Here is an 18,525-nt window from a genome sequence, read left to right as displayed (position 1 = left end):
CCACTGATCCTGAAGAACATGTAGCACAGTATAGGGAAAGGACGAAGACCAATCCTATTCCGGAGAGACTCAAAGAAGCTTGCCTATGCAAAGGCTTTGGATCCACACTAACGGGAGTCGCTCTAAAATGGCTGCTAAGTCTTCCTCCTTTTTCAATTACTTCTTTCTCTCACTTAGTTAACTTACTTAACACTCATTTTTCCTGTAGTCGGAAATTTGAAAGGTTAACTAGTGATTTATATAGTGTTATCCAACCTAGTGATGAATCCCTTAGGGATTTCGTTACCAGGTTCGGAAAGTAAGCTCTAGAAATCCCAAATCTTGACATGACTACTGCTGTTGAAGCATTCAAGATGAGAATTCAAAAGAGCTCCCCCTTTTATGATGATTTAGTGATGACTCCATGCAGGACATTAGACGAAGTCAGAAACAGGGCATTGAGATACATCCGATTGGAAGAAGACAGAAGGATCCAGGATCGTTTTGGGGGACAAACAAAACAAGAAAACTCCGAAAAGAATAAAGGATCCTGGAACAGGAACAACAATTCGAAGCCGTACACCAAGTTCAACAATCAAAACGTACGGGCAGTTGAAGAAGGAGATGACGATGAAGACTATCCTTGCATCTCCGACTATTGTTTCTCCGTAAACACTCATGGCTTGATCTGTGCCATGAAGAAACAAAACAAGAAAACCCCGAAAAGAATAAAGGATCCTGGAACAGGAACAACAATTCGAAGCCGTACACCAAGTTCAACAATCAAAACGTACGGGCAGTTGAAGAAGGAGATGACGATGAAGACTATCCTTGCATCTCAGACTATTGTTTCTCCGTAAACACTCATGGCTTGATCTGTGCCATGAAGGATTTGGGAGAAAAAGCGAGGTGGCCGCGAAAGAATGAGAAGACTGTCGGCATCAAGGACAAGTCTAAGTGGTGCGCTTTCCACGAAGACTTTGGCCACACGACAGACGAGTGCATCGGCATGAGGAGGGAAATTGGATACCTCCTGAGCAAGGGTCACTTTAAAGAACTCTTGGGAAGGAAAAAATCCAAGATCCAGGATCCTGAAGACCTTCCACAGAAAGCAACACCACCACCGCCAGATGCTCATGTGATCAACTTTGTCTCCAGAGACTACGAATTATTTCAAGATTCTTGTGTCATAAAAGAAAGTCCCGTAGTAGAATTCGAATTGGATGATGAGAGAAGACCGCTCATCCCCACTATTCGAGTGACTGATCAGAGAATATTTTTCAATTCAAGGATCCAGGATCCTAATCAGGACAGGCTAGATGTGCAGACGATCAATTTCATCTCCGGAGGTTCAGACATATGTGGAACTTCTTTCTCCACAACAAAAAGACTTGCCAAAGAGATAAAGATGGATAACGGAGATCGACCAATAGTGTCAACCACCTTAACAACAGACAAGAGAATCTTCTTCGTTGAGGAAGACAAGATGAACATTCAGGATCCTCACCACGACGGTTTGATTATTACTTTATTTATCTCTAACCACTATGTACGCAGGATCCTAGTAGACGGTGGCAGCTCGGTCAACATTATCCAGCATGTCCTTATGAAGATGAACATCTCGGATTCAGAGATCATTCCTAGAACTTCGGTACTAGTCGGTTTCAGTGGCGAAACCAAAAAGACACTGGGGGACATCAACCTCCCAATTTATATCGAATGGTTAAATTCATACCAAAAATTTTGTGTTATAGATAACCTTTCCCGTTGCAATGTTATTTAAGGAAGGCCTTGGCTCCATGGAATGAAGGCTGTAGCCTCAAATTATCACCAATGCATCAACATACCTACTCCTTGGGGAGTTGTAAAGATAGTGGGTGACCAAGCGGAGGCCAAGAACTATTATTCATCGTCAATGAAGCCAACAGCCAAGCCAACCATAGCATAGCAATTACAGCAACATCCTAGGGACGTGCTGGAAGCCTGGGAGAAAGACCTTAAAGAAGTATCATTGGACCCAGATGATCTAGAAATAAAGGTGTTCTTAGGATCCAGTATTCCCAGTAAGATTGAGGAGGATATAATATCCTTCTTAAGACAAAGAAGATATACTTTTGCCTTCAAGCATTCGGACATGACAGGTATTTCAAAAGAGGTAATCACTCATAAACTCGGCCTTGATTTATCTGTTAAACCCGTCCATCAGAAGCGAAGGAAATTCTCTCCTGAGAGGAACAAGATCATACAAGAAGAAGTTGAAAAACTTCTTAAGGCCGGTATGATCAGAAAGGTTCAGTATCCTCGATGGCTAGCTAATGTGGTCGTTGTTTCAAAAAAGAATGGAAAGTGGAGGGTGTGTGTCGATTTTACTGATTTAAACAAGGCATGCCCCAATGATCCTTTCCCATTACCACATATAGATTCCATGGTGGATGCTACGGTAGGACATGAAATGCTTACCTTTATGGATGCTTCCTCTGGATTTCAACAAATTCAGATGGAACCATCCGACCAAGAGGATACAGCATTTATGACTCCTACCGGCATATACTGTTATACCGCTATGCCGTTTGGACTAAGAAATGCAGGGGCAACATACCAAAGATTAGTCAACATGATGTTCAAGGATCAGTTGGGTAAGACCATAGAGGTATACATAGATGATATGGTGGTGAAATCAAAAAAAGCTGAGGATCACCTTAGAGACCTCGAGGAAGCATTCAACATCCTCGACCAATATAACATGAAATTGAATCCGTCAAAATGCCACTTTGGTGTTAAAGCTGAAAAATTTCTGGGATATGTGGTGACTAAAAGAGGAATTGAAGCAAGCCCCGAGCAGATTGAAGCCATCCTCGATTTGAAATCTCCTGCAAACACGAAGGATGTCCAAAGGCTCACAGGAAGAATAGCTGCCCTCAATAGGTTCATCTCAAGATCTTCCGAGAAGTGCAAGGACTTCTATGACATCCTTAGGAAGAAAAAAAAGTTTGAATGGACGGAAAAACATGAGGCTGCGCTTACAGCCTTGAAGGATTACTTATCTTCAGCTCCAGCTCTAATGAAGCCTGTGGATGGAGATCCTTATACCTGTATTTAGCTGTCTCAGGAAACGCAGTAAGTGCCGTCTTGGTAAAGGATCATGAAGGTGAACAGCATCCCGTTTACTATGTAAGTAAAAGTCTTCTAGATGCGGAAGCCAGGTATTCTCATTTAGAAAAGTTAATTCTTGCACTCATTATGGCTTCTATTAAATTGAGACATTATTTCGAAACTCATCCTATTATTTTGAGAACTAATTATCCTGTGAAGAATGTTCTTAGAAAACCAGAGTTATCAGGTAGAATGGCCAAGTGGGCTGTAAAATTAAGTGCATATGATATCCAATATGAGTCAAGAACAACAATCAAGTCTCAAGCACTGGCGGACTTTGTGGCTGATTTCACTAGTGATCTACAAAAAGAAGCTGACTTAGAGGTACAACAATTGGAAAAGACCAAGGATCCTTGGATACTCTTCACCGATGGTGCTTCCAATGTAAGAGGAACAGGATTGGGGATCCTACTGAAATCGCCACAGGGGGACATATTACCCCAGTCCATAGCTTGTGAGTTCCAAGCAACAAACAATGAAGCAGAGTATGAGGCTCTGATCACAGGTTTGCAATTAGCCAAAAGCTTGAGGATCAGGTATCTTCAAGTTTATGTAGATTATTTATTGATAACTAACTACTTTAATGGCACGTATGCGGTTAAAGGTGAGAGACTGATTAAATATTTAGACGTTGTGAAGGAATTATCGAAATCCTTCGAAATATTTAGTATTACACAGGTACCGAGGGAAGAAAACGCTGGGGCAGACGCCTTGGCAAACTTAGCCTCATCTTTGAAGATTCCTGAGGATTTGAAAATCCCAATAATTCACATTCTCTCGCCAGCAATAGGAGAACAGGAAGTTGGAGAGATAACGAATGATAAAGAAATCGTACTCTGGGATCCTTTATCCTCAAATAGTAAAGGATCATGGATCCATCCTATCAAGAACTACATTCAGACTGGAGAAATTCCAGCCACATAGAATCCCAAGTCCTTCAAACTCAAGGTATCCCAATATATTTTATTAAATGATATGGTATATAGAAAATCTCTTGCAGGTCCATATCTCAGATGCATTGAGGATCCTGAGATCCAAGAAGTACTCAAGGATTTTCATGAAGGAGATTGCGGCAATCACACAGGTGGAAGAGCATTATTTTCCAGGATACTTAGAACTGGATACTTCTGGCCAACAATGAAGAAGGATGCAGTGGAATATTCAAGGAAATATGATGCTTGTCAAAGACACGCGAACATCCTTCATCAGCCAGCGAGGACTCTATATCCTGTATCCTCCTCATGGCCTTTCATGAAATGGGGTATGGATATTGTAGGCAAGCTACCAAAAGCACCAGGTGGAAGGTCTTTATGCTTGCTATGACTGACTACTTCTCCAAATGGATTGAGGCAGAAGCATTCGTACAAGTCCGAGAAAGGGAAGTGATATCTTTTATTAAACGAAATATTATAACTAGATTTGGTATTCCTGCTGAAATTATTTGTGACAATGGTTCCCAGTTTATCGGGAGTAGAACTACTAACTTTTGTGACAGTTGGGGCATCAAAATGATTACTTCCACTCCGGTTCATCTTCAAGCCAATGGTCAAGCAGAGTCTAGCAACAAGATCATCATCAACAATCTAAATAAGAAGCTAGGATCCAAGAAGGGAAAATGGGCTGAAGAACTTCCTTATGTTCTTTGGGCAGACAGGACTACGCCTAAAAATGCAACAGGCCAAACACCCTTCTCATTGGTGTTTGGATCAGAAGCAGTAATTCCCACAGAAATGGTGGTTCCTACAGCAAGAACGAGCATCCGTGATCCTGAAGCCAATGAAGAAACCCTTCTTGAAGACTTGGATACTATAGAAGAACTCAGAGACCTAGCCAAGATCAGGATGGCAGCATATCAACACAGGGTAGCTGGGGAATATAAGAATCAGAAGATTTCAAGAAGGAGATCTAGTGTTGAGAAAAGCCTTCCAAAACACAACCAATCCGGCTGATGGAAAGTTAGCACCCAAATGGGAAGGACCTTATAAAATTGAGTCGGAGACAGGAAATGGGGCATATCATTTGCTCACAATGGAAGACAATATATTACCAAGAGCATGGAATGCTATCCACCTCAAGAAGTACTTTTTCTAATTAGGATCCAGTATCCTGAGAGGATGTATTATCCTTAAAGGATCAAGATCCCCGAAATTGGTAATATCTATCTAATCATTTATCCTTTAAATTTCTTAATACTCTTTAAAGGATAATGTGTTCTCAACATTTTATTTTTTCCAAGTTTGAATAACCATGCAGAATTATAATATATAATTTGACGCTTAAGAGGTTGGCCACCTCTCTTTTACATTTGAGGTACTATCCTATTTCTCTTGGCCTAGCCCACGATTGGGTATGACCCCCGATGGTTATATCCTCTAAGGTTTAAAGGTTTTCATCTTTATTACGATCGCCTGTAGCGCACGCTATCCGACGTATAGTCCGGGGCAGGGGGACCAGTACACGCTTAGTGGCTGACAATTTCGATGTTTCCGCCTATATGGAGGATTCTACGATTTATGGTAGACGTACCATACCACCGGTTTATAACGTTTTCACGTTATCTCACGTTTGGGCTAAATCCCGGTTTGGGCGAGTCCCCAGTTAACATCCGTATTTGGGCTTGTCCCCAGTTGCACGGGCTTGTCCCCAGATTACACGGGCTTGTCCCCAGTTGCACGAGCTTGTCCCATTTTAACACATTTACAAATTTAAACCAAGAACATGACCAAACAAAAATTATATAATATGATTCGTTTTGCGTGCAAAAACTTCACATATTTTTTTAACGCATCAATTGTAAACTTTCTAGGATATCATCAATCATGCCCTGTTCCCATTTTAACACATTTCTTAAGCTTTTACTCATCAGCCTCGATAACCTTAAATTTGCCCCAACTAGGCGACTACACATGCCATGACTACATAATTCAAACGTTTTGGTAGTGTCGTCAACTCGTATAAGCCAATGGTATTGGATTACGTACGATTCAACTCTTTCAACCAAAAGCACACACCACAATCCTTTTGCTTTTAGACCGCCAGTGGATTCAGCCATATGACGTCACGTCACCATAAGGGCTTTTTGGCTAAAAGAGGTGTAGTGGATGAAGCTCATTCAAATCATTTTCTCATTAATATATTATTATTTTTTATAATAAAAGATAAAGCAACCAATCATCTTCCTCATTTCCTCCCCCATCCGACGATGTGTGGGAAGCGCCCCCTCCCTCCAAAGCGCCACAGGGACGGTGTTCCCGACGCTTTTAGAGGCTTTTTTGGGTAGGAAAGCGCCCCACTACACATGATCTTAAAAGTTTGATTTTCAGGAATAATTCGTAAATTCATCCACCATCGTATTTTTAATTCTTCTTTTATTTCGATTGTCAAGTATTAAAGATGGATTTTTTTTAATTTCAATTAAACTTATAATATAATGTTTATTATTATTATTATTGTTATTATTATTATAATATTAAGGTTTTAGATCTTTCAAGCATTACATTATAATTTAACTACAGGTGTATAGAACATGTTTTTTTTTCAAACGAATCGTTTCTAAACCAAATCGGTTTAGGTTTTGCATGGTCAAAACTGGTTTGACCCAAACCGGGTCGGTTTAGAAACTGGTTTCAGTGTAGAACAAGTCGAATTGATCAAAACCAGTTTGGTTCGGTTTAGAACCGGTTTTCCAACCGGTTTGATTATGAAAAGGCCAAACGGCTATAAAAAGCGACAGTTCGGTTCGATTTGGGAAGTGGTTTGACTGAAACTGGTTGTAGCTGTGAACCGGTCTGATTCGGTGTCCGGTTAACTAGTTCCGGACCGATTTTTTTACACCTCAAGATAGAGGTGCACAAATCGGGTATTACAAAAACCCGGGTTCGGGTATGATCGGGTATTGGAAAATAGGTTATTAGCAATACCCGGGTCGGGTTCGGTCCGGGTATTGCCTCTAAAAACCATACCCTATGTATCGGGTTTAGGTCGGGTATAGAACCAGGCATTCTAAAACCGAAAATATGAATACCCTATTTCTGGGTATTGAAAAAACCATATTTTCGGGGGGATTTTTTTGGGTTTTTTTCCGAGTATAAATTAAAATTTTTTTGGGGGTTGCACTTTTTAGGGGTATTTTTTGAGTATTTTCAAGTTAATTTTCGGGTATAGATCGGGTATTTGAAAAACTCGGTTTCGGGCATTGGAAAAACCCGGTTCTGGATATGGAACCGGCTCGGGTTTTCGGGTATTACCGGGTACAAATCGGGTCCGGTTCGGGTACGGGTTTTGGTTCTAAAATGCATACCCTATCCGTACCCTACTTGTAGGGTGGGGTACGGGTTCGGGTATTTAAAACCCGGGTATAAAAAAGTCGGTTCTGGGTTTTTTTTCCGGGTCCGGTTCCGGATTCAGGGTTTTTGTGCACCTCTACGGCTCAAGATTTAACATTATAATCTACATAATCTGCTTAAATTAACTTAACTTTAACATAAAATTGGCCGCTTCATCTCGTATATGGACTTTTTTGGTGGATCGATTTTTCATTGGGTAGAACTAGAAACCCATTTAGAATAACTTTGGTTTAATGAGTGGAGTGGTAAGTGGTTAACTTAAGAATGTTGATTATAATCAAATGTGCAACAATAAAATACTGGGTAAAACAAAAAATAACATGAATTAGTTAAATTAAATTTACATTAAATATAAACAAGATTTCTAAATTACGCTGTCAAGGTTTTTATCGCTACAATTTTTTATTTAGTAACATGTAATATATATTTTATAACTATATTTAGAAAACCTTATATTATTATTTTATTCTTATTTTTATAACCGGAACAGGCTACATATCTACTAAAACCTCTAGAGTTACTAAGACCAACAAAAGTTTTAAGCCAACACCTAAAATTTAAAAAAAAAAAAAACATTCAGCTAAAAAATAGACACCCTTAAATGGACTGGAAGCATTAGGATGGCAAACAAAATACACCGTTAATTAAAAAACACCAAAACATGTCTTTCAACCTACATTTCCTTCTCCATAAAACATTCCATTTGATTCTTTCAAAATTCTCCTTTCACATTCTTCTGATCAACAAAAAATAACGGCTATTTAATTCAAACCCCTCCGATTCCAGGGGGTTGATTTGATAAGATTTTGATTCGACATCATCTATCGATCAAAATGACGCTTCAAAACAATGCTGGAATCACACAACTAAAGGTTGGGTTTGAAGACCCGAAGCCGGATTACGTAATTATGACGTCCCCAGACGGGTTGGGTGACGGTGGGTTGTCTTTGTCGTCGTCTTCTTCGTCGTCCGGGGACTTTATTAGTTTTTGGTGGTCATTCTGGTGGTGGGGAAAACTTATTTTTATGATTATGTTTCTGATTATTTTGGCGTTTTGTTTCATCATATGGGTCGGGCCCTTTCTAATGGATGAGGTATACAATAAACCACCTAAACCTAAAAATTGTAGGATTTTAACATTTCACCTCTTAGATACACCTTACTTTAAAAATGAGATAAAATTACATGCTCCATGTTTCTAGGAGAGAGACGAAAGTGATTTTTTTATATGCAACGCGCCATTTCAAATGATGGATCTTCTCATCGTTGCAGACCGTGTCAACGTTTGTCAGGTGAGTTAGATGATTGCACTATGTTCCACCTTTTCAAATGGAGGAACTATAAAACACGCATGATCCGCCATTTTAAATATAGGAACCGCTAAGGCCATAATTAGATTGTACAAGTCACATCTCATCAAGTATCTTATCCTGACTATGCACCGTTCACGAGATGGATCCCAAGTGTTTCATAGGGTTCCTCCATTTGAAAATGGGATAACATATGAGAATTTTCCAAATTCCTGAATAAACGTTGACACGATCTCAACAACGAGAGGATACGTAATTTGAAATGACTGATTCACTATAAACAAAAACAATTTTATCTCTCTTTTAGAAACTATTGAAGCGTCTCTTTCTCCTATTTTGTAAAAAAAATCCCTCTAGGATAGAGAGGAGTCGTGGAGACATCTTACTACTACACCATTTCCATCGGAACATGAAACCTTTAGATGTCTTGGTTCAATTTAATAATCATCGTGTTTTTCAGGAGGTTATACCTATACTAAATTGGGAGACCAAGGCATTTACTAAACCAGTATTAGCGGCTATAATATTTTCATCGGTGGCAATATTTCCGAGCATATTGATACCGTCTACGCCCTCTATGTGGGTTGCAGGCATGAGTTTTGGTTACTGTTTGGGATTTTTACTTGTAATGTGTGGTGTTACCATTGGTGTGACACTTCCTTATTTCTTCGGCTCCCTCTTTTACCATAAAATTCAAGTGAGTATCACAATGATTATTTTATTTTAATTTTGGCTTCCGTAAGAGTCGTAAGCGGTGTTTTTACTGTCTCCATCAATACTTTGCTAACCATTGAGATTAAACTGTCTCCATCAATACTTTGCTAAGTAAAGCTTGTGCTGAACATGTGACCAGACACTTAATCATTTGTGCTAAACAATTATAACTATTTTCTCCATGAATGATAACTGAAATTATGTTTTTTTTGTTTGGTATATTATCCAGTGGTGGTTAGATAGATATCCGAAAAAAGCATCACTTTTGAGATTAGCAGGCGAAGGAGATTGGTACGATCAGCTTAGAGCCGTGACGTTATTAAGAATATCCCCGTTTCCATACATTGTATACAATTATTGTGCTGTTGCTACTGATGTTAAATATGTTCCATACTTGTTTGGAACATTAGTTGGAATGGTGCCAGAAGTCTCTATTGCGATTTACACGTAAGATTTTTTTTTTTTCAAGTCTTGCGAGGGAAAATATCTAAAACTCATACTTATTGTTTGTTTGTTTTTCAGGGGTATAGTGATAAAAACATTGGCCGTTGCTTCAAAAGATCAACGGTCACTTGCACCACTTCAAATTGTATTAACGGTTTGTGGATTTATATTAACGATAATAACCACAATAATAGTCACAATCTTTGCGAAAAGGCGGCTTAGTGAGTTGCAAGCAGTTGAAGAAGAGTTGTTATTGTTACAGAAACATTAGGTTCCTTTGGGCAACGGTGAGAACTTATTAGAGAAAACTTACGGATCCCATCAATACTTTGCTAACAGTAGGACATGTAAAACTTGCATCTTAACCCTTCAATGGGTTAAGATAACATTATAGGTTAGTCATCACTTAATTTGAGACATTAGAGTTTTCAAACCATGCTGCTTGCTTCAAAGCCACAGTTTGGGAGGAGGGAACAATGGCAGGTTTGGGCAAGATTTGTAATCTTTATTTTTCTTTAGTTTGCTTGTAACTTGTTTGTATATGATTGATTTCCTGTGCGATTAAAAATTCCGTTCCAAGTAAAAACTGGTCATGTCAGGTTAGGTAACGTGTTTCGTGTTGAATATAATAATAATTGCAAACCGCTATACTAAAAATCAATTCATATAGGGTAAATCAACAATCGATACAGAACAACAATAATAAAAAAAAATCTCAACCATAGCAAAGTAATTGGTAAGGTATTAAGAGGGGACGTAGGCAAACTATACCTTTATCCTAAAGGTTAGAGATGTTGCTTTTAGAGAGACCTGTTCACCAAAAGCATTATGCATATCAAGAGAATTAAACCAAGAACAACGCGAGTCCGCTAAACAACGCAACCACAAACCCATATGTTGTGGATACCGACAATGTGGATGATGTAGACGGGCTTGGAGCCGGAGACATTGCCTGAACGGTGATGGCAAGCTTCATGTTTCTCAACTCGCAGTGCTTCCCAAAACCACAAATGTACCATTTCCTTCCGGGGGTTTGAAGGGTGATGATGTCTCGTCCACTTGTCAAAGTTCCATTGGAAGATGAAGTGATACATTGTTGAAAACCCGTGCCATCGACTTTCATCACATTGTGGACGCCAGGCGCGTAATTGAATACTAAACATACAAACAAACAAATGTACTCAGTAAAATCCTACTAATATGATAGGGACGTAATTGAATGAGTACAATACTACAATCTAACAAGCATTGCCTAACTATATATATTTGTAGGAATATAATGTACCGAGTTTATCTCCAACGTAGAAAACTTTATCCTTGGTCCACGTTTGATAATCGAAGTCAAGACTCCAACCATTTTGATCACCGACAATGTATTCACAATGTATTCAGTGGCAGAAATTGAAGTTGCAAGAGCAAAAACTGTCATGATGAAAACAATGGTTGAACACGACGGCCATTTTCGAGATCGTTTTTTGTAATCAATGACTGTAATGAGATGGTTCTAAGTTGTTAAATTTAGTGTGAAATTGAAAGTATTTATACATGGTTTTGGAGATTGTAGAGATGCAAAGTGGCTAGGGAACCGGCTATAGACGGCAATTGCCGTATAGTTTTGAAAAGTTAAGGAGCACTATAATTTACGTATTTGATTCTTGACACTTGACATATAAATGGTAAGCCATTTTTTCCTTAAGTATGCTAGCGCATGATAATAATGAAGTATGAATATATAAACGAATTAATTAAGCAAATAATAGTTGTATTTTTAAACAATTTTTGAGTCTTTAAAATTTATGATAGAATACGCCACAAAGGATTGACTTCTCCATGGTCTTTAAACCGGTCAAAATGTCTATTTAAACAATCAATGTTAAAAAAATGTATTTAACCATCTTATTCCCAAAATTTTCACCATTCACTACTAGAAAACAAGTCATTTTCTCACAAAAAATTTCTACAAATTTCTTACGACAAGTAGTTCCAACAGATTTCCAACAAAAAAAAAAGTTTCAACTTTGCTACAATATTATCTAATAAACATTATGTTAAGTCAAAATAATTTATGTAGGAAAGTTTACAACCATATGTGTTTGTAGGAATTTTATAAGAAAAGTTGTTGAAAAACGGATTTTCAAGCATGTGTTTTTTTTACGTAACTTTTTGTTGAAAAACTGTTAGAAACTGAATTTTCAACAAATTTCCTATGAATTCAGTTGTAGAAAAACATTTCTTTTTTCTAATAGTGCATTGAATCTCGTCAAATCAATGGCTTTTAGTTTTAGTTATTACTCAATGAAATTTTTAACCAACTAGATTTTCTCATATGTCCAAGAATTCTCGTCAGAGTCCAGACAATCTTGTTTGAAGTTAAAAAAAAGCATCTCATCAGAAGCCAAAACAATCTTGTCGAAACACGAGATAAATCTCGTCAAACGCCAAAATAGATCTAATTGGACACCTAAAAAATCCTGTCGGTCAGCCAGAAAATTTTATTACACGCGACAAAATCTTGTTGGTTGAAAATCTCGTCGTCTAATGATTTAGAAGGGTACGGATCAACGAGATAGAGGGTGAAATTATGAAAAAAAAAACTGATCAAATGGACATTTTGTTTACTTTGACTGGTCAAGTTAATAGACATTTTAGTTATTTTTTATTTATATTTTTAGTATGTCTTAGTTGTCCTATTTTAAGTTATGTATTTGTTACATAAAATAGTAACATAGTTCTTTCATATTTAAGGACTAACTTTTCATCAAACCATGATAGTCGGTTAATTTTTAAAAATATATATGTAAATATTTCAAAGTGAAAGATGTTTGTCACAGTTGCGGACTTTGTGAGTTTTAATTCGGCTGACGAATCTTTGTACAAGACAATAGAAGTGGCCACCTTTCACCTTCAATTCATTGCATGCATCGAAACAATCATTTTGGGCCCTATTCTATTATTATAAAAAAAGCTTTAGAAGCCCGAATTCAGCTAAAAACATATCATTCTCAATTGTAAAATTATGTTTCATACTATTTGCCCTTATACATATCGGGTAGTCATGCACTTACTGATTAATAATAATCAGTGTAAATCTTTGTAAAGTTTTTTAGTTGCAACTAGAAGTATTGTTGGCCCACACTAATAGGAATTGCGACAGTTTTCATCAAAGATTTTATTCTTAAGAAACCAAAAATATAGCTTTCATTTCTAAATAGTTTATTATGTAAGTAAAGAAATCATAGTTGCAAAGGTATTAAACAAAAAAGAATACAATATTATCCGGTAATTATATATATATATTAATTTAGAAGTTACGGTTCACTCAAATTCAGCTACTGCTATCATTTTAAAGGGTCAAGTACAAGCTCTTAAAGCCTCTCAGGGTTTGCACGTGATTTCCACATTCCTCCCGTTCCTTATCTTTCTTCTTCTTCTTCAACCTGTGCTCCACCTTTCCGAGTTCAATTCGTGAAGAACTCCATATCAATCAGCCCCTTAGTATGCGAAATCAAACCCTAATTTGCGATATGAATGATGCTTGCTGTAGTTTTAGGGTTCATTCATGGTGGCGTCAAATCCCTCACTTTTCTATCTCGGACAACATGCATCGGGTGATAATGGTGAAGCGATCAAAGGTTCCAAAGAGCAATAAGAAAACCCCTAAAAATTCACTATTTTACTTCATGTTCTCTCCGATTCCGATATGGAAGACCGAATAGATGTTTGTAAGTTTATCAATTTATTGATATTCGTTTTGTATATGTATAAGTGATATATACATTTATCATATTAATTTGCTATTATTTACGTTTAAGTTCATAAGCAAAGAGATGTATTTCTTCAGGAATTAGATAATGATATCGGAGATTCTGATGATGAAGGTAATGACCAACATGCCTTCGAAATCGAGGTTTTCGTTCTTTTAGGCATGGCTGATTGTTCATAACTAGCAATATATATTGATTGCATTTTGCATTTTGATTTGTAGAATGATAGTGATTATAATAAACATGACTATGAGGAGGACACAAGCATTGTTGATGCAAAAAGTAATATCAATTTGCTAACTTAACTTTATAACTTTTTTATAGTCATAGCTTTTATGTTAATCTTGAGGAGTCTGTTTTTACATATAGCTTATAATTTACATTAGAGGTAAGTGCTTGAAACCTCTATTAGCGTTTGATCGAAAGGTTGTTTATTAACGAAACTAAGAAAGTGCAAAGCTTTTAGTTAGTTTAGTTAAGTGAGCAAACGTAAACACATGTTCCGATCATATATGTTTTCGTTTACGGTTGTTCGTTTTCATATTCATATACTTGATTTGTAAGAGGTATTAATTGGCCGGCCCATAATTTACTAATGATAGTTTTTGTTCATTTAGATAAGGTTAGTTTAGTAAATTCACTATTTTTTATATAATTCCTTACTATTCTTAGTCGATGGCCTCATCTCTATTTTGGTTTTTTGATGCAAATTAGAACTATAACTACTTAAAATCTAGCAACTACGTACAATTCTTGATCCTTCCACTTTGTTGATTAATATATTTTGACTTATAGTTTTATGTTTAATTGTTAAGATAAACTTTGACACAGTAGAGAGATAGGCTTATTTGATGAACTAGATCATCTTCATGAACGATATATACATTTCTTATTTGTATAAGTAGTTGGTAAACATAATTGATAAATTGTTGTGTTAATATTGCACATTGTCCATTGGTCTGCATTGTTTTTCTTTATATGCTTTAACCTGTGCCTATTTTTTGTCACAACTCAAACTAAATGTTTTGGTTATTTGGTAAAACACGGGTCACAACTCTGATACAACTTCAAACTATGTTCTTGCTAAACTAAAAGTAGATCATTCAGGTCACAAATCACCCAAAACCGTCCAAATAAAAACATGCCCTGCTAAAAACATTTTAAAACAAATCTATGTAGGCTTCAGTTGCAATGTATGCATGTAAGAACAAAAAAAAAGGACCATATGCATGCTTCAAGTACTGTACAGCTATGTAAGTTTATCAAACAATTTCAAATCGAAACTTGTAAATATTTCTGATATTACAACTCGCAACTACACGCCCGAGCCGCGAAGCACGGGTACATATCCTAGTTTGATGCATTGAAAGTTACTAGCTAGCTAGAGAATATATCGGGGTGTAAATGAGTCGAGAACTAAACACAAGATCAACTCATTTACACCCAATAAAAGGCCTCATACAGGATAATTCGTATCTCTTGGTTTATTGAACCATTTCTTTTTATTTATCATTTTATATATCTTTTATTTAAGTTATTTTTTTCTTTATTTTAGTCTATTCATTAGTCGGTTAGAGTATTCTCATTCCTCATCTTTAAATTCTAAAAAAATCTACTAAAAACTAATTCCATCTCATCCACCAATTATTTACCCAAATCCTAAACTACAAAAAGCTAATATTCATCATTCATTAAATTATTGTGGGTATATAAAAAGCAAGAAATATAATAAAATAATTATTTATGAGTAAGATAAAGATAAAAATGATGGATGAGTTGTGACAGATTCTTAAAAATGAGTATTAAATTTTGAAAAGTATGAACTTTAGTTAAATAATAGAGTAAAAAATGATAAATGGAATGTGAATACTCTTAGACTGTGTTGTGGTATGGTGGGGGCATCACTTATTGCCACCTCACCTTCTTTAAGGCGTTAAAACCATGTCATCTGAAATGAACGAGTGCCAAACACATCTTTAATTCCATGAAGCGCTAATGCCGTAACGAGCAACAAATCCATCTTCAATAAAAACCATCCAGTGAGTATAAACATTTTTAATTCAACCAATATATTTATATAAACCTAAATAATTATTATCTTGGTTAGTTAAAACTTAAAACCCTTCCAATGCACATGATTTATGGGTTAGTTTGTTAACGCACCCTAACCTATGTGGCAGTGACGTGACATTACATTTGATTATTGTTTTTGGAATAAAAAAACATGGTTTGCTTCGAAGAATTACGAGGATTCCTTGTTCGATCACAACAAGTTCCTGTTGTGCCAAATTAATTGCTTACATGGGGAAGCTCATATTGTGGCCCGGGGTGGCCCGACCACCCCCGTCTTCTTGCTCAGCAATGTAAATTTACGTGTGTTTCGTCACAAAATTTTTATATGTACTGTAAATTTACCCGTTTTCTTCCGAAGATTTTGAGGCCGGCCACCCCGGTTTATGATTTTCTTATATGTATTGAATCCTGCCACCCACATGTTCATCCAACCTTCACCACTGATAGCTTGTTATTCTGCATCACGGTTCTTTTATTTCACTCCTGTTATAAAATAAATACTACCCCTAAATAGATTATGTGATGCATGTTTGTTCTTTTTTTAGTTTAAAAAAAAATAGTAATCAAAACAACTTTCTTTTAAGTTGTATGGGTGGCAATCAAACAGAATTAAGACCAAATCCACATGATACCATTGCCGTCTATTGCCGGTACCCTACTAGCTTGCACTTTTATGTTAAAACGTAGTATAAATACTCGGCAATCGTGTAGCAGTTATTTCATCCTCTTAAAGAATTTGTTTAATTTTAATAGAAATCTTCACTTAAACCTCACATTTATTTCAAAATGGCCACATCCCATTTGAACATTGTCTTCATGACAACAATTTTTGTTCTCGCAACATCAATCTCTGCAAAGGAATACATTGTCGGGGACGAAAATGGTTGGAAACTCGACTTTGATTATCAAACTTGGGCTAAGGATAAAGTTTTCTTCGTTGGAGATACTCTTGGTACGTTTCATGTCCTCAACATTTTAGGTTCACTATTGCAAAACTGGATATTTATCGACCAATCTGTCGCAAAAACTTTTGCAACTGAACTTGGCAGTTGCAAATACATCGTCACTAATTTGTTTGTGACACGTTTAGTGAATAGTGACTAAAAAGTCAGTGCCAATGTGCCATTTGGATGTGCTCACTACTTTTGCGACATTTTGTGTTCGGTCGCAAACTTGTGAATATTTTTCACACCGATACTGTCGCTAATAGCCGGTTTTGAAATAGTGATTTTGTTTGTTTAATATCATTCCAAGACGTCTAATAAATGTAATCCCTTACAATTCTCTTGATGCAGTATTCAACTACCTGCCTGGGGTCCACACCGTGGCGAAAGTAAATGGCACTGGTTTCCAACAATGTAGTACTGCAGCTTCCAATGGAATCATGACAAGTGGACAGGATGTCGTGCCCCTTCAAACCCCGGGAAGGAAATGGTACATTTGTGGTGTCGGAAAGCATTGTGAGTCAAGAAACATGAAACTAGTTATCACGGTTCTACCTCAAACATGGGCTCCGGCTCCAAGCCCTATAGCGACATCCGCATCGGGCAAATTGGCAGTACCAACTGTCAATGGATTTGCAATAGCATTATTCGGCATTATTTTACTGCTTTTGATTTGAAACATTTAATGTTTTATGTTTTCCATCCATGGTTCGTTTTTGAGATGTGTGTTTGTTCAAATGTTGTATTTGTTTGAAGATGGTTGATGTCTAATATATATAAATTCATTCTTAATTAATTATTTGGTTCCTAACTGATGCAGCGGTAACGAAGAACGAATCACGTTGATTCAGTGAATACCCGTGATGAACTTCAAAACTCCCAAATCCCACCTAAAGGTCAAGGGAAAATGAAGAGAAAAGTAAAAGTTAATATCATTCAAGTCTCCTTTTCCAATTACACATACTGGATATAAATAGATGTTCTAATATGAGTTGGGCCTAAAAAAGGCCATGGGCCAAACACAAATCCAAAAACAAAAACATAAAAAGTGCTGAAAAAAACATTAAAAGGCCCATAAATTTATTTAGAAGACGTTTTTGTAGGCGGTTTGCCATAACGTGCTCCTCGTCTCAAGCTTCGATTTGACTGGTAATGGGCCTGAAACGGGGTTTCATGGGCCAAGTTATGCCCGTTTTTGTGGGCCACCTTTTGTAGCGCGATCTTGGGCCTCCATAAACATAATAGCCCGGTCTTCAATACTTGGGCCCACATCATTCCCTCCTAGATAGAAAAAATTCGACCTCGAATCAGTAGCATCTTCATCATCAGAAGTGTCCCCGTAATAAGGTAGTAAATGCTTCACATTAAACACATTAGAACAACGAATGTGACTTGGCAACTTTAGGCGATAAGCATTTGAGTTTATCTTCTCCACAATTTCCACGGGTCCAACCTTCTTAGCTGATAATTTGTTATATTCCCCAACAGAAAACCGATCTTTTGTCAAAACAGCCCAGACAAAATCACCTTCTTCAAATTCAACATGTCTTCGCTTTTGATCCACAGCCTGCTTATCCTTTGAATTGGTTCAAACCAGGTTGTCATGCACATCTTTATGAATTTCATGTAGCCCTTCAACAAAATCTTTCACCTTCTTGGGTACAGAACCAGGAACAGGAAGTGACATCAGATCAAGGGGTCCCCGTGGCTGAGCAGAATAAACCACTTAAAAGGACTAAACCCGGTACTTCGATTGACAGCATGATTATGAGCAAACTCAGCTTGACATAGCTTTTGA

At 37.0% G+C, this 18,525-nt stretch overlaps 2 protein-coding genes and 1 pseudogene across 2 annotated transcripts; 2 read left to right on the top strand and 1 right to left on the bottom strand.

Moving 5' to 3' along the window:
* Positions 1-8,207: 8,207 nt before the first annotated feature.
* LOC143627106 (uncharacterized) lies at positions 8,208-10,253 on the top strand. Its single transcript, XM_077097002.1, has 4 exons — positions 8,208-8,572; positions 9,249-9,507; positions 9,715-9,949; positions 10,025-10,253. Exons 1-4 carry the CDS (start codon positions 8,312-8,314, stop codon positions 10,215-10,217), a joined length of 948 nt encoding a protein of 315 aa, XP_076953117.1. The 5' UTR covers positions 8,208-8,311; the 3' UTR covers positions 10,218-10,253.
* A 506-nt stretch (positions 10,254-10,759) lies between these two features.
* LOC143627160 (blue copper protein 1b pseudogene) lies at positions 10,760-12,590 on the bottom strand (annotated as a pseudogene).
* A 3,826-nt stretch (positions 12,591-16,416) lies between these two features.
* On the top strand, positions 16,417-17,456 carry LOC143627105 (blue copper protein 1b-like). The gene is made up of 2 exons (XM_077097001.1): positions 16,417-16,735; positions 17,079-17,456. Exons 1-2 carry the CDS (start codon positions 16,570-16,572, stop codon positions 17,402-17,404), a joined length of 492 nt encoding a protein of 163 aa, XP_076953116.1. The 5' UTR covers positions 16,417-16,569; the 3' UTR covers positions 17,405-17,456.
* Positions 17,457-18,525: the final 1,069 nt, after the last annotated feature.

The sequence above is a fragment of the Bidens hawaiensis genome, unplaced genomic scaffold (assembly GCF_021521415.1).
Source record: "Bidens hawaiensis isolate Kalapana, Puna unplaced genomic scaffold, B.hawaiensis_p1.1 tig00004599_1, whole genome shotgun sequence".
NCBI lineage: Eukaryota > Viridiplantae > Streptophyta > Magnoliopsida > Asterales > Asteraceae > Bidens > Bidens hawaiensis.
Note: the sequence above shows the minus strand (reverse complement) of the source record. Positions and strands in the feature narration are given on the sequence as shown.